The 23,532-nt window shown below is 39.8% G+C and overlaps 1 protein-coding gene across 7 annotated transcripts in view; it reads left to right on the forward strand.

Annotated features, from left to right (window-relative positions):
• The window catches only part of VEZT (vezatin, adherens junctions transmembrane protein), a 73,280-nt gene that overhangs the window by 3,180 nt on the left and 46,568 nt on the right, over window positions 1-23,532 (forward strand). For 5 of the 7 annotated variants that reach the window (XM_059936686.1, XM_059936688.1, XM_059936687.1 and 2 more), the window contains exon 2: window positions 2,380-2,520. The exons of 1 other annotated variant lie outside the window; for it this stretch is intronic. In XM_059936686.1, the coding sequence (XP_059792669.1) occupies window positions 2,380-2,520 (141 nt within the window). Of the gene's footprint in view, window positions 1-2,379; window positions 2,521-18,614; window positions 18,861-23,532 lie in introns of those variants that run through there. One more of the 7 variants, XM_059936690.1, reaches the window with a different exon arrangement.

Raw genomic sequence — 23,532 nt, forward strand, 5'->3', positions numbered from 1 at the left:
GAGTCTTTTTATATGTTTAAGCACCACTTGTGTATCCACTTTAGTGAAGCCAATTCAAGTTTGTTGCATATTTTCCTTTTGGATTATCTCTTGTTACTGATTTGAAGGAGTTCTTTGCATATACTGGATATAAGTCCTTTGTTGGATCTGTGTACCTCAAATATCTCAGGAGGTGTGTGGCACTCTCTTAATAGTGTCTTTCAATGAACAGACGCTCTTAACTTTATCATAATCCAAGTAAACCTTTTTCTTTTATGGTTAGTGCCTTTAAAGAAATATTTGCCTGCTCTAAGGTGACAAAGATTATTTTCTCTAAAAGCTTTATTTTACCTTTTGCTTCTAGATCTGCTATCCATCTGGAACTGATTTTTGTATGGTAATAAGTAAAGGTCAATATGTTTTTTTCCCACATGGATGTCTAGTTAACCTGGCATTTTCTTTTTTTTTTTTAAGAAAGAACTTCCATCTTCAGGAAACAACTTTATTTATTTATTTATAAATTTATTTATTTATTCATTTATTTTTGGCTGTGTTGGGTCTTCGTTGCTGCGCGCCAGCTTTCTGTAGTTGCGGCGAGTGAGGGCTACTCTTCGTTGCGGTGCGCGGGCTTCTCATTGTGGTGGCTTCTCTTGTTGTGGAGCACGGGCTCTGGGCGCACGGGCTTCAGTAGCTGTGGCACGTGGGCTCAGTAGTTGTGGCGCGCAGGCTCTAGAGCGCAGGCTCAGTAGTTGTGGTGCACGGGCTTAGTTGCTCCAAGGCATGTGGGATCTTCCCAGACCAGGGCTTGAACCCGTGTCCCCTGCATTGGCAGGCAGATTCTTAACCGCTGTGCCACCAGGGAAGTCCTAACCTGGCATTTTCTGAACAGACCATCCTTTCCTCACTGAACTACAATGTTGCCTTTGTCATAAATCAGGATACCTTGTATGTGTGGCCTTGTTTTTGGGTATTCTCTTTTCCATTGGTTAATTTGATCATTCTTGTGCCTATACCACATTATTTTAATTACTGTAACTTTATAATACATATTAGTGTCTGATAGAATAAAACCAGCCAGCTTTATTTTCCTTCAAGATTGCTTTGGCTGTTTTTAGCCCTTTGTATTTCTGAATGAATTTTAGAATCAGCCTGTCATTTTCACTTTAGAAAAAGGAAACTACCAAGATTTGATTGGAATTGCTTTGAATCTATGGATTAATTTGGAGAGACCTGACATCTTTACAGTATTGAATCTTCCAATAGCATTTTTATTGCTTGCCTCATAAATGAGTCAAGCAGCTTCCCATTACTTTCTGTGCTCTAGGACTGATTTTACAAACTGGGAATACAGGGGAGGAAGAACAATTTTCCCTCTACCCTTCGAGTTCTTGGCTGAGACCCCTGTCATAAAAGATAGATTAACAAGAGAAAAACAGAAGTTTATTAACATTGTTAGGAAACAAAATTCAACTGGCGTAAATTTAAAAGATCTTACTGGCTTTCTTCAACGATTCATGAATTAGGCAGCATCCCTTTCAGCAGACAGAAAGGATCTTCTTCCCAGGATCTGTAAAAAATGAAAGACTTTTGTAGGCAGAAGGGAGTGGGACAAGGAAGTTAGGCTAGCAAAGAGTGGATTGGTCAATCCCAATCTCCCAATTCATCCCACCACCACCACCCACCCCTGCCACTTTCCCCCCTTGGTGTCCATACATTTGTTCTCTGCATCTGTGTCTCTGTTTCTGCTTTGCAAACCAGTTCATCTGTACCATTTTTCTAGGTTCCACATATTTGCGTTAATATACGATATTTTTCTCTTTCTGACTTACTTCACTCTGTATGGCAGTCTCTAGATTCATCCACGTCTCTACAAATGACCCAATTTCGTTCCTTTTTATGGCTGGGATTGGCATATATACACTAATATGTGTAAAATAGATAACTAATAAGAACCTGCTGTATAAAAAAATAAATTTAAAAAAAAGAGTGGATTGGTTGTGTCGAGGTCATGTTCTTTTAGGGGATGGCACGGGTCTGTCAGGCAGATTACCTCACTAGTGTTGATTGGGTAGTTCCTGACTGACTGGCTTAAGATTCTGTTTCTGTTACCGAACGCAAGTTCCTGTGACTGACGCACAAACCGAAAAGTCGAAGTTTGGAGCAGAGAAAGGTTTGTTGCAGGGCCATGCAAGGAGAACAGGTGGCTTGTGCCCCAAAAAACCCCCTAACTCCTTGAAGGGTTTCAGCAAAGCATTTTTTTTTATTTTTTATTTTTTTATTTATTTTTGGCTGTGTTGGGTCTTTGTTTCTGCGCGAGGGCTTTCTCTAGTTGTGGCAAGCGGGGGCCACTCTTCATGGCGGTGCGCGGGCCTCTCAGTATCGCGGCCTCTCTTGTTGCAGAGCACAAGCTCCAGATGCGCAGGCTCAGTAGTTGTGGCTCACAGGCCTAGTTGCTCCGCGGCATGTGGGATCGTCCCAGACCAGGGCTTGAACCCGTGTCCCCTGCATTGGCAGGTGGATTCTCAACCACTGCGCCACCAGGTAAGCCCCAGCAAAGCATTTTTAAAGGTCAGGTGAGGGGAGGGGCATCCCAGGGTATGTGCTGGCATCTCAGTTCATGCACAATTCTCTAATTGGTTGATCTTGAGGTAACAGGGCAGTTAACATTATCAATCCTTAGGTACCAGTAGGTCTGGGGGCTACAGGCTCATGATCATCAAGTAGCTAATTTCTTCCATTTGGTGGCGGTTTTAGCATCTGAAAAGCTCAGGAAATATGCATGAAACACTGTTATCTTGGTACTTCTAAGAGGAGCTACAGCAGAAGATATGGGGGAGGGGCTCTGTCCTGGGAAGGCTCCACAGGTCCTGTTCAGTTACATTTCTTGGAGAGGCCAAAAGTGTAATTAAGTCTTGATTTGGTAAGGTGGATCTTAGTATAAGTGGCTCCATTTGGGGCCTGTTGTCCAGTTTTTAACAACATGTATACTGCATATATACACGGGAGATACTGTTTAAAAAAAAACAAAACAGAGCTAGACAGTAGTTAAAGCAGTTAAAACATATTTCATTCAGGACGTGCAATAGTGGGAAAGAGACCTCAGTATAGAACTGGGTTCTATTGCAAATACAGTATGGATAAATGGGAATTCAATTACTAAGAGGAAACACGGGGTCAAGAGGGGTTTTGGCCGAACCAATATAACAGGATTCTTGCTGAAGACAGGCTAGGGTAGTCAGACATTACCTCTGTTACCTCAGACACCAAGGTTTGCAGCAGAGAGAGTGTATTCACAAAGCAGCCAAGGGAGGAGAACAAGTCTCAAATCCACCCTCCCAAAGGTGGGATATTTATGGGGTAAAGGAGCAGGGTGGTCTTAGGTGCAAGGAAAGGTGATTGGAGGTAGGGGAAAAGTGAAGTAGTCGGTGTTCTGTGCAGACATATCTTGGTTACATGCTTCTTCCAGGGATGCATGTTAAAAAATGGAGGTGCTTAGCACGATTTGGGGGTGGAGGTTTTGGCCCTCTGACAACAAAAGAGCATTCATCCAACACCTGTGCAGACCCAGTGTTAGGGCCCGTGGTCCCAACCAGTCTTAGCTCGAACTGAACAAGAGCTGACTCTAAGTTCCGAAAAAACAACTTAAGTCTCTGTCCCCATTACTATAGCAACCCATACATCAGAGGTGTTATCTGTGGGGTGGTTAAGGAGTCTTGTGGTGTATTACCTAGGCTATGTGAAGCTTGGAGGGTATGCAATTAAGGAGAGGGGAAAAAACTAAAGCAAGCTGATCAGTGACGGCAGTTTATAAGCAGAGAGGTTTTAACAAGCTGTTCCCTTATCTGTTGTTCTGTAAGACTAGCTCAAGAATCTCTATTAGTCACCAGCTTCTGTTAACCCTATAGGGCATGATTACACCTAGGAGAATGGTAGAAGATGAGGAACCCAATATTGAGGGTGATCAGTTGTGGCGGATGGGAGACTCTTGTTAAACTGACATACCAGGGTTCTTGTTAAAATTAGATTTTGCAAGGAAGTGCACAGGTTGGCCTAGGAGAAGTTTTGGGAGCCTGACTAAAGTTTGATTAAGGAAAGAATCTTTGTCAATACCCAGGGGAAAATTCTAACACTCGAAGATGGCTTAGAATTCAGGCTCAGATACCATCTATATGGGGGGGGAGGGGGTGTAGACCTCTTAGGGAAGAGTAAATGTTTACTTAGGAAAGATAAATGGACCCTTAGAAGAGCAGATGGGAGATATGACAAAATTTGTCTGGGTGTAGCCTCCTCTCCTGTGATGAGTCAGTCTTCCCTAGTTGATGAAACTCCCAGGGAGGGGATTTATGATAATTGAGTTCCTTTTGGAAGATTTGTCTTTAGGCAGAATAAGGGGGGGAGTTCAGAGAAAGTTTTCTCCTTCATTTGCTGTTTTTTCAAGTGCCTACAGCCCAAAATTATCAATATGCCCAATGACATAATTTTGGGGTGGCATATTCTGCTACCTTTCAGGAATGATCTATTCCTTGAAGGCATAGCTAAAATTGGCCCTTAAACTGTCTAGGCCAGCAGTCCCCAACCTTTTTGGCACCAGGGACCGGTTTCGTGGAAGACAGTTTTTCCACAGACCGGGCGGCAGGGGAGGGTGGGGGGAGTGGGGGTGGGGTGGGTAATTAAGGGGGGGGATGGTGCGGGTGGTAATGCTAGTGATGGGGAGCGGCAGATGAAGCCTCTCTCACTCGCCTGCTGTGCGGCCCGGCTCCTAACAGGCCACGGACCGGTACTGGTCTGCGGCCCCGGGGGTTGGGGACTCCTGGTCTAGGCCTTTGCTGGGGGTGTGGGGAATGGATGATGTCTATTGGTTCCTTTTCTTTTATGGTTATTGCTTAGTTCCAGTTTTCTATTTTGGGGGATATTTTGATAGTCTTTTTTTATTCTGAAAGGGAGTGTAATACAGTTGTCAAAGGAACAGACTCTGGAGTTGGACAGCATAGGAAATCCTAGCTCCAGTACATAATAGTTAATGTGATTTTGAGCAGTTTACTTAACTTCTCTATGTGTCAGTTTTCTCAATATTAAGTAGAAATGACAGTATCAATCTCATAGAGCAGTTGTGAGTATTAAATGACTTAATGTAAGTGACCTGATTAGGTCTTATTACTTATGTTATTCATGCCCTCTCTTTTTATGTTGCATAGATTTGCTGCAGTATTGACTTAACAGATATATTTTTCAAAGAATCAGTTATTGGTTTTGTTTGATGGACCCAATTGAATTTGTTAGTGTTTTTTTCTTTTTTTAATTTTTATCTTTTATCTATTTTCTCTCTTCTACTTTGTGTTTATTTTGCTGGTTTTTTTTTTTTCTCTAGCTTCTTGAGTTAAAGACTTAAGTACTAAAAATAATTTGTAAGGTTATAAATTTCCCTATGAGTACTGCATTGGCTGTATTTCATGAGTTTTGAAATGTGGTTTGTCTCACGATTTTGTAATTTCCTTTGTGATTTGTTCTTAGTAGGTGATTTAATAGGTGTATGGGCAAGGGATTGATTTTATTGTTAGTGATGATTTTTCTTCATGTGCTCCTCCAGACCCGTAGTTCTACCCTGACCATTATGGAATGCATCACCTTTATTTCTTTGTCCTATGGATTCCATTTAGGTTCAACCAATGAGAAAGATCTCTTAAATCAGAGGTATCTTAATTTGTTCAGGCTGCTATAACAAAATGCCATAGGCTGGGTGGCTTATAAACAACAAAAATTTAGTTCTCACAGTTCTGGAGGCTGGGAAACCTAAGATTCAGGGTGCCAGCATGGTTTTCTGATGAGAACCCACTTCCTGGTTCATAAATGACTGTCTTTTCCCTGTGACTTTGTATGGTAGAGGGGGTGAGGGAACTCTCTGGGATCTCTTTTATAAGGGTACTGATTCTATTCTTGAGGGGTCCAACCACATGACCTAAGCACCTCTCAAAGGCCTCAGCTCCAAATACTGATACATTGGGGATTAAGTTTCAACATATGAATTTTGGGAGGACGCAAACATATAGCAAGAGGGTAGAAGAGAGAGCACTGGAGAGATATTTATATTCCTAGTTCCCTCCCAGCAGGACTACCATTTGGTAATGATTGTGTTCCTGTACCTAAAGCTGCAAGTCTTCTTGGGGGACTCTTTTAACTTCATCTCTTACAGGGCTTCAGTGACACTGCTTCTTTCCTTTGGCCTTTAGGCCTGTGGAAGATAATAACTTCCTGCTGTTGCTAGTCCCTGGGTGCTTCACTATCCCCTATTGGTTGCCTCAACCCTTCTTACAGCTTGGTAAATAAATGGTCATTTCATTAAACTCTTTCCAGTTATCCCTTTTGAGTATGCCATCTGTTTCTTGTAAAGTCTTCCTTCAGGAAGACTTCCTTGGTTAACTTATTTTGTAGCCCCTGTTCTATTCTCTAGGATTAACTCTTATCCATTGTCATCCACGACCTCTGCTTTTGCCCTCTGAGAATTTAATCTTCATCTCTTAGCACTCCATTGCCTCATATGAAATGGGTTTTAAAGTATACCTTTCTTGGGGACTGCATACCTTTCACAGCCTGATTCCTGCTGGTGTAAGTTGTGGACCGAAGAGTTGCTTTAAAGGTTGAATATGAGTTTTTGCAGGGTATTGGTTTCTTTAGCAGTATAGTTCCCTGAAATGTAGTAGATTTCCAGTCTGTTTGCTTCTAGGCAGTTTCATACACGAGTAACCACAGTTAAAGAGCTCATTTAGACCAAGATCTTAAATCCAAAGTCTGTAGATTATATACTGGTTCTGTTTTGGACTTTTTCAACTTCATGGCATCATCTGCAATAAGAGGCTTGGGTGGAAAGGTATCACCCTTAATTAGATCTTAGCAGCTGGACTGGTTCCCATTATTTTGAGGGAGGGTCTTCGGAAAGGCTTCAGGCCGCCATCTTATTTCCTGCCTTTTGGCTTTTCCAGCCATGAGAACACTGCTCTCCCCCTCCCCGCATTACTGTTTTCAGTCAGCTGGAATCTCAGGCCACAGGCAGAGACAGCCTTCTTTTGCAGAGCTGAAAGCTTGTTGGGCACATGGTTTGTCTTTCAAGGTACAAATATTACAGTGGCAGTAGTTTTATAAAATGTTTTGCCATTTGGCTGGAATGGGTCATTAGCTTTTTAACCTGCAATATGTTTCCTTGCCATCTACCATTTGACTGCTACTAAGCCTGTGCAGTGTATTTCAGGTTAACCATCCACTGTCTCTTCCACAACTGCCTCTGCCTTACTGGTAAGCTGGAGAATACATATTGGAATACTGCTTTAGAAACATTTTGCATCCACAGCTTTGTTCAGCAGCAAAAAAAAAAAAAAAAAAGGGCAGCAAGAAGTGGATCTCTGCTTCCTTGCTTCCTTCCAAATTGGGAACCCTCATTTATATCTAGAACCCTAGCTGCAAGATAATTTGGAAAGTACCACATTTAGCCTTTCCATCCCTTTAATACAGGAGTCACACTAGGAAGGAATGTAGTATAGAGGCTGAACAAACCAGCCCACCATATCCATCATAGGACCTAACCTCCCTTCTCCTAAAAAAATTTAACTGGGATATTTTTATTTTTTAATTTTTTTAGACATCTATATTGGAGTATAATTGCTTTACAATGTTGTGTTAGTTTCTGCTGTATAACAAAGTGAATCAGCTATACGTATACATATATCCCCATATCCCCTCCCTCTTGCATCTCCCTCCCACCCTCCCTATCCCACTCCTCTAGGTGGTCACAAAACACCGAGCTGATCTCCCTGTGCTATGCAGCTGCTTCCCACTAGCTAACTGTTTTACATTTGGTAGTGTGTATATGTCAGTGCTACTCTTCACTTCATCCCAGCTTCCCCTTCCCCCTCCCCATGTCCTCAAGGCCATTCTCTACATCTGCATCTTTATTCCTATCCTGCCCCTAAGTTCATGAACCATTTTTTTTTTTTATATTCCGTATATATATGTTAGCATACGGTATTTGTTTTTCTCTTTCTGACTTACTTAACTCTCTATGACAGACTCTAGGTCCATCCACCTCACTACAAATAACTCAATTTTGTTTCTTTTTATGGCTGAGTAATATTCCATTGTACGTATGTGCCACAGCTTCTTTATCCATTCATCTTTCGATGGACACTTAGATTGCTTCCATGTCCTGGCTATTGTAAATAGAGCTGCAATGAACATTGTGGTACATGACTCTTTTTGAATTACAGTTTTCTCAGGGTATATGCCCAGTAGTGGGATTGCTGGGTCGTATGGTAGTTCTATTTTTAGTTTTTTAAGGAATCTCCATACTGTTCTCCATAGTGGCTGTATCAATTTACATTCCCACCAACAGGGCAAGAGAGTTCCCTTTTCTCCACACCCTCTCCAGCATTTATTGTTTGTAGATTTTTTTGATGATGGCCATTCTGACCTGTGTGAGGTGATACCTCATTGTAGTTCTGATCTGCATTTCTCTAATGATTAGTGATCTTGAGTAGCCTTTCATGTGTTTGTTGGCAATCTGTATATCTTCTTTGGAGAAATGTCTATTTAGGTCTTCTGCCCATTTTTGAATTGGGTTGTTTGTTTTTTTTGATATTGAGCTGCATGAGCTGCTTGTATATTTCAGAGATTAATCTTTTGTCAGTTGCTTTGTTTGCAAATATTTTCTCCCATTCTGAGAGTTGTCTTTTCGTCTTGTTTATGGTTTCCTTTGCTGTGTAAAAGCTTTTAAGTTTCATTAAGTCCCATTTGTTTATTTTTGTTTATATTTCCATTTCTCTAAGAGGTGGGTCAAAAAGGATCTTGCTGTGATTTATGTCATACAGTGTTCTGCCTGTGTTTTCCTCTGAGAGTTTTATAGTGTCTGGCCTTACATTTAGGTCTTTAATCCATTTTGAGTTTATTATTGTGTATGGTGTTAGGAAGTGTTCTAATTTCATTCTTTTACATGTAGCTGTCCAGTTTTCCCAGCACCACTTACTGAAGAGGCTGTCTTTTCTCCAACCTTTGTATACTCTTGCCTCCTTTATCAAAGGTAAGGTGACCATATGTGTGTGGGTTTATCTCTGGGCTTTCTGTCCTGTTCCATTGATCTCTATTCTGTTTTTGTGCCAGTACCATACTGTCTTGATTACTGTAGCTTTGTAGTGTAGTCCGAAGTCAGGGAGCCTGATTCCTCCAGCTCCGTTTTTCTTTCTCAAGATTGCTTTGGCTCTTCGGGGTCTTTTGTGTTTCCATACAAATTGTGAAATTTTTTGTTTTAGTTCTGTGAAAAATGCCAGTGGTAGTTTGATAGGGATTGCACTGAATCTGTAGATTGCTTTGGGTAGTATAGTCATTTTCACAATGTTGATTCTTCCAATCCAAGAACATGGTATATCTCTCCATCTGTTTGTATCATCTTTAATTTCTTTCATCAGGGTCTTATAGTTTTCTGCATACAGGTCTTTTGTCTCCTTAGGTAGGTTTATTCCTAGGTATTTTATTCTTTTTGTTGCAGTGGTAAATGGGATTGTTTCCTTAATTTGTCTTTCAGATTTTTCATCATTAGTGTATAAGAATGCAAGAGATTTCTGTGCATTAATTTTGTATCCTGCTACTTTACCAAATTCATTGATTAGCTCTGGTAGTTTTCTGGTAGCATCTTTAGGATTCTCTATGTATAGTATCATGTCATCTGCAAACAGTGACAGTTTTACGTCTTCTTTTCTGATTTGGATTCCTTTTATTTCTTTTTCTTCTCTGATTGCTGTGGCTAAAATTTCCAAAACTGTGTTAAATAATAGTGGTGAGAGTGGGCAACCTTGTCTTGTTCCTGATCTTAGAGGAAATTGTTTCAGTTTTTCACCGTTGAGAACGATGTTGGCTGTGGGTTTGTCATATATGGCCTTTATTATGTTGAGGTAGGTTCCCTCTTTGCCTACTTTCTGGAGAGTTTTTATCATAAATGGGTGTTGAATTTTGTCGAAGGCTTTTTCTTTTTTTTTGCAGAAAAAGCCTTCGACAAAATTCAACACCCATTTATGGGTGTTGGTTTTTTTCTTCAATTTGTTTTTCATATGGTTTTTCTTCTTCAATTTGTTAATATGGTGTATCACATTGATTGATTTGCATATGTTGAAGAATCCTTGCATTCCGTGGATAAACTCCACTTGATCATGGTGTGCGATCCTTTTAATGTGCTGTCTGTTGGATTCTGTTTGCTAGTATTTTGTTGAGGAGCTTTGCATCTATGTTCATCAGTGATATTGGCCTGTGATTTTCTTTTTTTGTGACATCTTTGTCTGGTTTTAGTATTAAGGTGATGGTGGCCTTGTAGAATGAGTTTGGGCATACCCCTCACTCTACTATACTTTGGAAGAGTTTGAGAAAGATAGGTGTTAGCTCTTCTCTAAATGTTTGATAGAATTCGCCTGTGAAGCCCTCTGGTCCTGCGCTTTTGTTTGTTGGAAGATTTTTAATCACAGTTTCAATTTCAGTGCTTGTGATTGTTATGTTTATATTTTCTATTTCTTCCTGGTTCAGTCTCGGAAGGTTGTACTTTTCTAAGAATTTGTCCATTTCTTCCAGGTTGTCTATTTTATTGGCATATAGTTGCTTGTAGTAATGTCTCACGATCCTTTGTATTTCTGCAGTGCCAGCTGTTACTTTTCCTTTTTCATTTCTAATTCTGTTGATTTGAGTCTTGTCCCTTTTTTTCTTGATGAGTCTGGCTAATGGTTTATCAATTTTGTTTATCTTCTCAAAGAACCAGGTTTTAGTTTTATTGATCTTTGCTCTCGTTTCCTTCATTTCTTTTTCATCTATTTCTGATCTGATCTTTATGATTTCTTTCCTTCTGCTAACTTTGGGGTTCTTTTGTTCTTCTTTCTCTAATTGCTGTAGGTGTAAGGTTAGGTTGTTTCTTTGAGATGTTTCTTAAGATAGGATTGTATTGCTGTAAACTTCCCTCTTAGAACTGCTTTTGCTGCATCCCATAGGTTTTGGGTCATCGTGTTTCCATTGTCATTTGTTTCTAGGGATTTTTTGATTTCCTCTTTGATTTCTTCAGTGATCTCTTGGTTATTTAGTAGTGTATTGTTTAGCCTCCATGTGTTTGTATTCTTTACAGTTTTTTTTCCTGTAATTGATATCTAGTCTCATAGCACTGTGGTCAGAAAAGATACTTGACATGATTTCAATTTTCTTAAATTTACCAAGGCTTGATTTGTGACCCAAGATATGGTCTGTCCTGGAGAATGTTCCGTGAGCACTTGAGAAGAAAGTGTATTCTGTTGTTTTTGGATGGAATGTTCTATAAATATCCATTAAGTCCATCTTGTTTAATGTGTCATTTAAAGCTTGTGTTTCCTTATTTATTTTCATTTTGGATGATTTGTCCATTGGTGAAAGTGGGGTGTGAAAATCCCCTTCTATTATTGTGTTACTGTCGATTTCCTCTTTTATGGCTGTTAACATTTGCCTTATGTATTGAAGTGCTTCTATGTTGGGTGCATAAATATTTACAATTGTTATATCTTCTTGGATTGATACCTTGATCATTATGTAGTGTCCTTCTTTGTCTCTTGTATTAGTCTTTATTTTAAAGTCTATTTTGTCTGATATGAGAATTGCTACTCCAGCTTTCTTTTGATTTCCATTTTCATGGAATATCTTTTTCCATCCCCTCACTTTCAGTCTGTATGTGTCCCTACGTCTGAAGTGGGTCTCTTGTAGGGAGCATATGTATGGGTCTTGTTTTTTGTATCCATTCAGCCAGTCTGTGTCTTTTGGTTGGAGCATTTAATCCATTTACATTTAAGGTAATAATCGATAGGTATGTTCCTATTACCATTTTCTTAATTGTTTTGGGTTTGTTTTTGTTGGTCTTTTCCTTTTCTTGTGTTTCCTGCCTAGAGAAGTTCCTTTAGCATTTGTTGTAAAGCTGATTTGGTGGTGCTGAATTCTCTTAACTTTTGATTGTCTGTAAAGGTTTTAATTTCTCCATCGAATCTGAATGAGATCCTTGCTGGGTAGAGTAATCTTGGTTGTAGGTTTTTCCCTTTCATCACTTTAAATATGTCCTGCCAGTCCCTTCTGGCTTGCAGAGTTTCTGCTGAAAGATCTGCTGTTAACCTTATGGGGATTCCCTTGCATGTTATTTGCTGCTTTTCCCTTGCTGCTTTTAATATTTTTTCTTTGTATTTAATTATTGATAGTTTGATTAATATGTGTCTCGGTGTGTTTCTCTTTGAGTTTATCCTGTATGGGACTCTCTGCGCTTCCTGGACTTGATTGACTATTTCCTGTCCCATGTTAGGGAAGTTTTCGACTATAATCTCTTCAAATATTTTCTCAGACCCTTTCTTTTTCTTTTCTTCTTCCGGGACCCCTGTAATTCAAATGCTGGCGCGTTTAATGTTGTCCCAGAGGTCTCTGAGACTGTCCTCAATTCTCTTCATTCTTTTTTCTTTATTTTGCTCCCTGGCAGTTATTTCCACCATTGTATCTTCCAGCTCACTTATCCGTTCTTTTGCCTCAGTTATTCTGCTATTGATTCCTTCTAGAGTATTTTTTAATTTCAGTAATTGTGTTGTTCATCACCGTTTGTTTGCTCTTTAGTTCTTCTAGACCCTTGTTAAATGTTTCTTGTGTTTTCTCAGTTCTGTTTCTGAGATTTTGGATTATCTTCACTATCATTTCTCTGAATTCTTTGTCAGGTAGGTTGCCTATTTCATCTTCATTTATTTGGCCTTGTAGGTTTTTACCTTGCTTTTTCATCTGTAACGTATTTTTTTGTCGTTTCTTTCTTTTTTTTTTTTGATGGGTGGGGCTGTATTCCTGTCTTACTGGTTTGGCCTGAGGCGTCCAGCACTGGAGTTTTCAGGCAGTTGGATAGAGCCGGGTCTTGGTGCTGAGAGTAGGACCTCCGGGAGGCCTCACTCCAGTTAATATTACCTGGGGTCTGAGGTTCTCTGTTAGTCCAGCAGTTTGGACGCGGAGCTCCCACCACAGGAGCTCGGGCCCAACCCCTGGCCTGGGAACCAAGATCGCACAAGCTTCATGGCGTAGCAGAAAAGAAAAAAAAAACGAAGGAAACAAAAAAAGGAGTAGTACAATATGAAAGAATAAGAAACAAAATAAAATTAGAAAGATAAAAAATATATTAGGGAAAATAAAAATATAATTGGAGCAACAGCAACAAGGTAAAATAAAACCACATCAGAAAAAAGAAAAATAAAGTGGGGGATGGGGCAGGGAGAAACAAGCCAAAAGGAGAGGACAATAACAAAGTATAAAGAATAAAATAAAATTAGAAAAATAAAGATTTATTAGGAAAAATAAAAATATAAATGAATCAACAACAGTGAGTCAGCAAAGTAAAATAGAACCCCAATCTAAAAGAGGAAAAAAGAAGAAGGAAAAAAAAAAGCCTTGGCTATGGGGGCAGAGTTTAGGCAGGGGCAGGGTTTAGGGTGGGGTGGGACCTAGGTGGGTGGGGGGGGGCGACGTTCAAGCATGGGGCGGAGCAACATTCAAGCGTGGGGCGGAGCCTCTGCTTAGGATCTGCGTGGAGGGAGAGAGACAGCCGTGGAAAGGAGGGCGTCTGGAGTGTGGAGTTCCGGAGTTTGGAGGTAGGGCCCTGGGTGAGGGTGTGTGAGTGGGGTGTGGGCCCAGCACGTTGGAGGGGGTCTCCGAGTGTAGAGATGGGGCCCTGGGTGGGGGTGTAGGGACGGGGCTTGGGTTCTACGGGGCAGGAGGGAGGCTCCAAGGGCAGAGCATTAGGCCCAGGAGCCCAACAGGCTCCCCGGTGCCTAAGTGGACAGGGAAAGCGCTGGCCCCGTTCCCTTCCGTTCCTTCGTGCCCCTCCCCCACCGTCTCCCCCCAGGTCCCCCCCATTGCCGCTGGACCCCTAACCATGGGTGGGTCCCACTGGGTGTAAGAACTCCTCCCCTCCCCCAGCCCCCGCTCAGGGTCCAGCCTTTACTTTTGCTCCCCCTCCCTCAGGACCTGCGTGGCTGGAGGGGGCCTAGGTGGGCAGAGGATCAGGCCCAATCTCAGCAGGTTCCTGGGGGCCCAAGTGGGCAGGGGAAACCTGTCCATGCTCCCTTTTGATCCTCTGTCCTCCCAATGGTCCCCCAACTTACCCCTTCGGGCGTGGGATCCCTTCCCCTTCCCAAGCTGCCCCTCAGTGGCGCCAGTCCCCTCCCACCTCCACTTCTTCTCTCCCTTCACTCCCCCCACGCCCCACGCCCTACCTGGTTGCTGATGGTTCCTCCCGTCCCCTTAGGTGTCCGTGGTCCCCTACCGGTGCCTGGTAGGTCCCCTACTTGTGTGGAGACATGAATTCCACGTCATCCTAATCCGCCATCTTGACTCCACCTGCAACTGGGATGTTTTTAGTATCCTTGGTGTAATACTGTTACTTTAATGATTTTCAGAATCGGAAATCAGACTCGTTTACGTCTTAAAACTAACTCAGAGAGTCATGTGCTGTGTTAAAATTTTAATTTTAAATCAAGCAAAGTTTTGGAAACTATTCTAATCACATCCTTTCCCTATTTAAAACCTTTTTGAAATCGCTTGGTTTAATACCAATTTCCTTGATTATTAGTCAGTTTTACTATCTTCTAATCTTGGTCTTTTGTATTCTCCCTCCAGAAGTCATCTTTGCGTCCTCCTAGCCTGGGAGGACTGGGGATGGTCTGAAAGATGCTGTAGTAGATGAATTAAAGAAAAGGAAGGAAGAATGAGGTTCCCAGGCCCAACTTCTGGTCCTCTGGTCCTTGCCCTAGAATCTGACCACTTTCATTTCTTCAAGGCTAGATTCCATATATATCTTCAAAGTTAGTTCCTTTATCTTGGAGCCTGACTACCCCTGGAGGCTGAAGTGGGAAGGACAACATAACCTCACACTCAGGCTGAGCAGCAACAGGACAAAGTTTAGAAAATGATGGACTCCATATCTAATGTGGGTATTAAGCAAGATAAGTACTAAGATACCAATGTTGTCATTTTGCTCTGTTATTGTAATCTCTAATTAAGATGTTTTGAGAGTAAAAATTCTCTAGTCACCTTAGGAGACTAGTTCTGGTATTGCTCATTCATAGCTGTTAGATTTTTTCATTATAGATTAATGGCAGAAATTTTGAGTCATTTATCCTATCTTGAATCCTTCTACTCCTAGAGGGAAGAGTACCTGAAAATAAGAACTTATTATTTAAAGGACTAATATTTCTACCTCTTTGCATTATTTGTAGTGCATCTAAACTATTTTCTGGTAACTTTCTTAGAGGGACAGTGTTGTCCTCAAGGGACCTTTTTACTCTATGAACTCTCCATCCATGGTAACCCTTTTCTGTAGTTGAGTTCCTTTTGATATTTGTTGAAATTCATTCTTTTTTCCCTTGTTCATAACTGGGGAAAGTAACTGTTCAGAACTGGGAAAGCCCCTCTTGTCTTGATTTCTTTCCCTCCTTCATCCTTCTCAGTAAATTATTAAATGTTAACCCTTTGTTGGCAGTGTGTTCAGGTTTAGCTTCCCCTGACCCCCAGCACTAAATCAGTCAAATGAATGTGAGATGGCTCTCACATAATCTCCCACATTTAAAAGAAAGTTAAAAAAAAATCCTCTCTTGCTTGAAAGATTCTCCTTTCTTTATATTTTTAAAGGTTATTATACATCTCTAAAGAACAGTAAGGCATGTTTTATAAGTAATGTTTGTAGATTCTTTCCTACTTGCATTATTGATTTCACTAATGGAAGGAAATTGTTTTCGTCTGTGTATGTATACATTGACAGTATTTGCTATTTTGATAATGGAGCTTGCTGTCTGGAAAAATTATACATATAAAATTGTAGGTATTGTTGTGTCATCTTATTTTTCCTTAAAATGCATTTTCAGTTACCCGTAGTACATAAAGCTTTACAGTTGTATTTTGTAATTTACTTCTGAATAGCAGCTGAGATCAGAAGCATAGCAAAATTCCTGCTTTTATCAGTATCTGTAATAGAAAGGAAATTTATTAATGGAGTTATTAAATCGGAACCTATTGACATACAAGATTGACCATTAAGTCCAAAGCTAGTTTATTACCATATATGCAAGAATAAATTTATTTCACATGAATTGTACAAATTTTTCTTGAGGGACAAGTCTTTGCCTTTTTTCTGTCTGGGTCATGTTGTTTCTACTATTTTGGCTTCATCACGTATCCTCAGAGCTCCAGTATAGATTTTAACATTTTTAAAAATATGTAAACATCACAAAAGGTAGTAAATTAGTCTCTCTTTTATGTATTTTTATTGCATTTATTAAAATGCAGGTTCCTTTGTCTCACGCTATGATACACAGTTCTTAAATTACTTTTAATTACTTATGTAGTTATATTAACAGCTTTCATTTTTAAAAATTTTTTAATTTATCTATTTTGTTTATTTTTTATTTTTTTAGTTTTTGACTGTGTTGGGTCTTCATTGCTGTGTGCAGGCTTTCCTCTATTGGCGGTGAGCGGGGGCCAGTCTTCTCACTGCGGTGGCTTCTCGTTGTGGAGCATGGGCTCTAGGCGTGCGGGCTTCAGTAGTTGTGGCTCGCGGGCTCTAGAGTGCAGGCTCAGTGGTTGTGGCGCACAGGCCTAGCTGCTCCGTGGCATGTGGGATCTTCCCGGACCAGGGCTCGAACCCGTGTCCCCTGCCTTGGCTGGTGGATTCTTTAACCACTGCGCCACCAGGGAAGCCCTACAGCTTTCATTTTTTGAAAACATTGTGGAAAGGGGACTAGACTAGTAGTCAAGAGACTAAGATTGATTAGCAATGATATCTTAAGTGAATCACTTAATTTCTCTAAAGCTTGTTTCCCATCTGTTATAAAGGAGTTATACCAGATCATCCTTTAGTATTAAATTTTTCTTGAATCTGGAAGGTTGGTTTACTAAATGAGAGTAGGCCCCTAGGGGCTTCCATTAATTAGGAAATACAGGGAGAGAGTCTGCTCATTTCCAGTCTATTTTTATTTATTTATTTATTTATTTATTTAATTTATTTTTGGCTGCATTGGGTCTTCGCTGCTGTGTGCGGGCTTTTTCTAGTTGCAGTGAGCGGGGGCTACTCTTCGTTGCCAAGCGCGGGCTTCTCATTGCGGTGGCTTCTCTTGTTGTGGAGCATGGGCTCTAGGCGCACGGGCTTCAGTAGTTGTGGCACGTGGGCTCAGTAGTTGTGGCACGCGGGCTCTAGAACACAGGCTCAGTAGTTGTGGCACATGGGCTTAGTTGCTCTGCGGCATGTGGGATCTTCCCGGACCAGGGCTCGAACCTGTGTCCCCTGCATTGGCAGGCGGATTCTTAACCGCTGCGCCACCAGGGAAGCCCTCCAGTCTATTTTTAGATCAGAAACCCTGGCTCAATTTTAGTTTTCCTGGTTCTCTACCAGGTGTTCTCTGAGTTCCCAGGAGCAAATCATGCCTTAAGGAGTTAGGAGAAAAGGCCCAAAGCTCAATGTACTCCACAGGGCTATAGTGTTAGTGTACTGACTTCATTGTCTCTGGATTTTTAGAATATTGCTAACACATGTAATGTTACTCCCACTACAGAAGATCAGAATGCCTGTTCATCTTTATTTGAAATATTTGAGGACATCCTTTATTTTTAAATCCACTTTGTAATTTATTTTGCTGACAGAATCTGGCCAACTATATCCTATTGTTGAGATTTTGCTGATAAATCCACAGTGGTTAACCTCATATCTCTTTAACACATTTATTAAAGTGGATTTTCTACTTTAGTATATATTTTGCCATGTTTTTTTGGTTTTACTTTTCCTTGCAGAAGCTCCCTGATGATAGGGAATAATGAATCATTTTGAGAGAAAGACCTCCCCTCTATCTCTTAACAGAACCACAAATTCTGTCTCCACCTTTTTTATTATTATTACTATTTGGAATAAGGAAAAACGAAAATAAGGTTGGATGTGATCTAATAATGTCCAAACCTCATTTTAATGTTTACTGCACGCTCTTCTCACACCCAACATTTTGCTAGTGTGTTTAACCTGGCTCTAATTTTTTTTCTAAAGCAGTTAAAAATGATAGTTTTCCTTTCTCATCTTGCTTCTGCTGTACCTTCAGTAAGTGCCCAATACATGCCAGTTGATGAACCATATACTGAATAACATTAAGGGTAGCATCAGAACTAGAGAGAGCTCAATCAGGATTACTTTCTTCTCTTTCTTTAGTTAAGACCAAGTCACTATTGCTCTTTGTTTTTAATCAGTTGAGCCTATAAGCTGTGTGAGTTTTCTCCCTTTGCATCTCTTCATCTTTCTTTTGATGGATATGTTTTGTTTTGGACTAGATGTTATTGTACTTAAGTACATTTGTACTATTATATAGGAAAAAATGTAAAGTTAATGTTTTTAAAGCTTTTTGTTGTTTATAACATTTCATGAAAGATTAATTGGATAGAATGAATTTCTGTTGGAAAATATCAGAAGCCTGCAGCCAGGAAAATTTATGAATATATGTCTTATCTGCTGTTGGTTTAAAAAAAATAACCTAAGTAAATGTAAATATTAAGTAATATTCGCTAATGGTATTTTTTAAACACCACTATCCCTATTACTACTTCTGCAGTTATGGAGTAATACTGAGTGGCACTGAAGAAATTACGTTCAGGTTTTTTCAAAGAACTGCTTCTGATAGGAAAATGCTTAGTAATGATGAAGACACGCCCTCCAGTTCAGTGGCCATTTTGTACGGTAGTGCTGGAGAAACAAGTGGGAACCATCAAAGAAAGAAGTGTACGGATCAAAGGAATATGGTCAAGAGGCAGTAAATTTTTCCTCTAGGTCAAGTGGAGAAATTAGAACTATGCTGCCTGTGAGTAGTTTAATTCATTGGACCAATTTTAAAGAACCCTTTTAGCTTACTTAATCTTTTTAAGTTTTATGATTAGATTTTGCTTTGCTAATAATGAGGAACAATTAAATTAACACATGGATTTGGGGCTTTTGGAATAGTAATTTAGAAGTTATACTGAAATGTGTATACCCCAAAAAGTATTTCCTGTTATTTTATAATATCTTTAATTTTGCAAGGTACTTTTCTATGATATTATTCAAGGTTTAAGGTGGGGGGGGGGCAATAAGTAGTTATTTTTAAATTATACTTTGTGATTGTGTGCTGATTAAAGGTAAGTGAAAGGTCTATAGAAATTCTGTATATTGGCAATATAATTAATAGTAGTGGAGAAATTTATTTCCCTTTGTAGGGTTTTGTTAACTGTGACGGTTTTAGCTCTTTATATACCAAAAGCTTCTTCATTAAAAATAGAGAAAATAGCTACCTTGCGTAATTTGGTCATGACAGTCTTGTCTTCCTCATCAGCTTATTTTGTGAGGTTCTGCAGTTAGCTGGGAAGAAATAAGGAAATCATAGCAACTGACAACAGGAGTTCATCCTTTTCAATCATATTTTCCAAAAAAAATGCTGTTCTATATTGATAATCACATTTAGACCTACAGCTTTAAGCAGTATTCAGATAAAAGACTTTTAAAATATTTTTAATAGCTAATAAATAATTGTTTCCAGACAAATATTCTCCATCAGATTCCTTTTACAGATATCTTTTTCCTTAAAGATTTTGTTTTGAATAAAAGATCTTTTAGAGGTTCTACTGGTATGATAGAAACTTTTTAAAGTATGTAACTTAAATTATAGTAGTTTTTTCCTGAAGAAACTAAAAATTGATACAGACTTGAAAAAAAAAGTTACCTGTAAGTAATTTGATAAATTCTATTAACAAGGGAATGGAAATTGAAGGCTTCGAAGCACAGATTTATATCGTTGTAAAGTCTTCATTAACAGTTACTTCTACATCACACAATTTCAGGTTTCTATGCCAATGCTTCCTGCCTCCTACTACCTTCTGTTAGTAGCTAACTATTTTCCTATTGCTTTTTGTGTTTAATATAGACTTGCAGAGATCACATAACATCTGACATCTGACAGTAGTTAGCATTTTGCTTTGATATAGTACTGATGCTGTAAATAAAGGAACTGTGTAATAGTCGAGTAGATCATTAGTTTTGATACAGAAAAGTGCTCGGGATCATTCTATTCATTTGCTAAATTAAGAATTCAGCACCTTTGTAATCAGACCTTATGTTGGGCACCTTTTTCCACACAAATAACACACATGAATATATTGTCATTGTAATAACACTCTACTCTTTCAAACCACTTTTAAGTCCAGCTCATTGGATTTTTAAAACAAGATTCTTTGTAGCCAGCTTCTAGGCTTGTGTAATCTGAGGCAAATGCATATGAATTATAGCTCATCTGAAAGAGAAATGATTGGTAATAAATGTAGATATTATTGGGAGACTTAGGCTGACCTGTTTTGAATTTTCTAACTTAATCTGTTAAGTAATTTAAAAATTACAAGTTCAGTTTCTGGTTAAAAAATATGCAAACTATACAAAATACTATATTAGACCAAGTTAATGAACTTATTTACTTTAAGTTATTTGCAATGTAGTGGAGTAAATAACAGCTTTAACTCTGTCAGGCTGCCTAGGTTCAAATCCTGGCTCTACCATTTACTGTCTCTGTGACCTTGGCCAAGTTACTTGGTCTCTCTGTGCCTTAGTTTCCTCTTATCTTAAATGAGTTCTGCCACAAAAGGTTATTGTAACGATGAGAGTTAGTACATAAAAATGTTTAGAACAATGCCTGACAGTGTGGTTACTCAGTAAATGTTTAGTGCTGCTGTTTGGGGAGGAATTAGTGGTGAGGGAATCAACAAACAGGTGAGAATCTACACTGATCATCCTCTTGTGAGAAAAAAGTGCAGCTGGTAGCATCAAACAGAATTAGCAGCCTCCACTGACATTTCCAAACCAGAGGTAAACACTGCTTTAGCCTTAGAAATGGGCAGAGGGAGCAAGTCAAGGGCTATTTCCAGATGTCCACTACCTATGGCCCCCATAGCCTGTGGGAAACTGTAACCCTGGAATGAGTAAACAGAAAAATCATGGAGCCTATAGATCATAAGAATACCAATTCTGTGAAGGTTTGGAGGAGCTGCCATTTTCTAAAATATACTCACAGGGGAAAAAATCCAGATTTGTTTTCCAGATTTAAGAGACTGTAGTTCTGTGAAACTTAGAGCCACCAGTGAAAGGGGAATAATTTGAGATGAGGACAGCCTGAAGAGAGGGGGGAAATATATAAGTGAATTAAAAATTGTACCATGCAGGGCCTGCATTTTAGACCTTACAGAATATAAAATCTGACATATATTAGCCATCTCTTTTACTTTCTGTATTCTGATGCATGAAACAACTTGGAGCCTTGCTGACCCTGGAGGGGTTGCTCCTCCCAGGTTACTAAATGATAGTACACTACTCACCTGGCTACTATCTATCTGCCTAATCATACTGGGGTCAGGTACCAGACCCTACTAGGGACAGCCCTTATGCTCCAGAGACTGCTGTAATCATCCATTTCGCCAGCCTTAGGCCTGCTTACCTTGCGTTGCCCATTCCTTCCCACAGAAAGCACAATAAAGGCTCTCTCCCATAATTTCCCTCCTCTCCCTCCTGACTGACCATGGTGCTGCCCACATGCCCATCCCTCCCTTGTGGCACAGCCTGCTCCCTTCTCTTGGGATCTGTGAATATAACAAACTATCTTTCCAATGGCAGTTGTCTGCTGATCTGTTGGCCTCACCACACCTGTACAATAAAACCTATATTTTAGGGGCTTCTCTGGTGGCACAGTGGTTAAGAATCCGCCTGCCAATGCAGGGGACACGGGTTCAAGCCATGGTCCGGGAAGATCCCACATGCCGCGGAGCAACTAAGCCCGTGTGCCACAACTACTGAGCCTGCGCTCTGGAGCCCGCAAGCCACAACTACTGAGCCTGCGTGCCACAACTACTGAAGCCCGTGCACCTAGAGCCCGTGCTCCACAACAAGAGAAACCCACACACCACAACGAAGAGTAGCCCCCACTCACCGCAACCAGAGAAAAGCCTGCACACAACAATGAAGACTCAATGCAGCCAAAAATAAAGTAAATAAAAATTTTTTTAAAAACATATTTTAAAATAGTAAGACAAATTTGTGAGAGAAGCGTTAGTTGTTCCTTTTAGATCTCCTTTTTCCTCAGGCAATTTTGTGTTATGGTTAAGGGTGTAGGCTTTGGACTCAGACCAGCTAGCTTCACGTTCTGCTGGGTGACCTTGGACAACTTATTTAACCTCCGTATACACCAGTTTCCTTCTAAAATGGGGGTGGTAGTAATAATACCTCTTTAGAAGTTTGTTGTTAGGAGTAAATGAGGTATTATAAAATATGCTTAACTTAATGCCTAACATATAATCAACTCAAAAAATCTTAACTATTTTTACTTTTACTCTTATTATTTTCCAGCTTTGGCTTTACTCTCTTCTAAAATATTGATCTCTCTTAGGACCCTCTTGTCTTCTCACACTATGAGTTATCGTTAGCTGATCTCATTTACTCCATGTGTTACCATACCTATATGCTCTTATATGGGTTTGCCACCATACCTATTTGCCAAAAAATCTATTCATTCAGACTAGGCCACTCTCCTGATCTCCAAATATTCTAGGTCCAAATTACTCACATTTGAATATCTCACAGGTTCCTCTAACTCATTGCCTCCCTCTTCAGACTTGTTCCTCTGCTGCTATTTTATATTTCAGTAAATAGCACCACCTACTTGTTCAAACCAAAAATGTGGGAGTCATCTTAGTCATCTCTATTGACAGCCACTTTCAGTCATAAATGGATACCAAATTTGGGGGGAAGAATTCACAACCTAAAGAATGCTTATTACATTTTGGGAGAAGGAGTAGTGATTAGGGGTAGGAAAAAAAGTTTTTTCACATTTTATATCTTTTTGTACTGTTTGAATTTTTAATTTAAAAACAGTAAGAAAAAAAAATCCATGAAGTTGAGCAGTTGAACTTAGTTTCCTTTTATAGGTAAAGCAAAGTTAACTTTTCCTTGAATATCCTCTGGGAGAAGTTAATGGTAGAAAATTACTATAACTGTAGTTAGTATAGTAGGTGCTCGATAAATATTTGGTTAGTGGTAGATGAACAAATGATGATTGCCATTTAAGTTTCCCTTTTGCTAAACTTTTCTAGTGGAATGCTGTTAGCAGTCAATCACTAGCATCTAGAAGACAGAGCAAATAGTTGATGAGGAACCAGAATCAGAATTTGGCCAGTAGTTGTTGCAGACTACAGATTGCTTTTCTAAAAAGGTATACAGCTCTTCTGAGAGAGCTCTTCTGGGGAAGAGAAGGAGAGTGTCCAGAGGGTACATCAGGATTAGTTTGGAAAGAGCATCTTAGGGTTCTGCTGGCTGTTTCTCAGCCTGATGCAGGTGCTTGCTTGTGGGCCTATAGCATTGACAGAGGTGTGCCAGTAGCCAAAGGAAACCACTTCTTAGTAAGATGCCATTTGTGGAAGAAGCTAAATTTATTTAGATATCTAACTTTCCTAGTTACATATGTG

The sequence above is a fragment of the Balaenoptera ricei genome, chromosome 10 (genome assembly GCF_028023285.1).
Source record: "Balaenoptera ricei isolate mBalRic1 chromosome 10, mBalRic1.hap2, whole genome shotgun sequence".
NCBI classification, from domain to species: domain Eukaryota; kingdom Metazoa; phylum Chordata; class Mammalia; order Artiodactyla; family Balaenopteridae; genus Balaenoptera; species Balaenoptera ricei.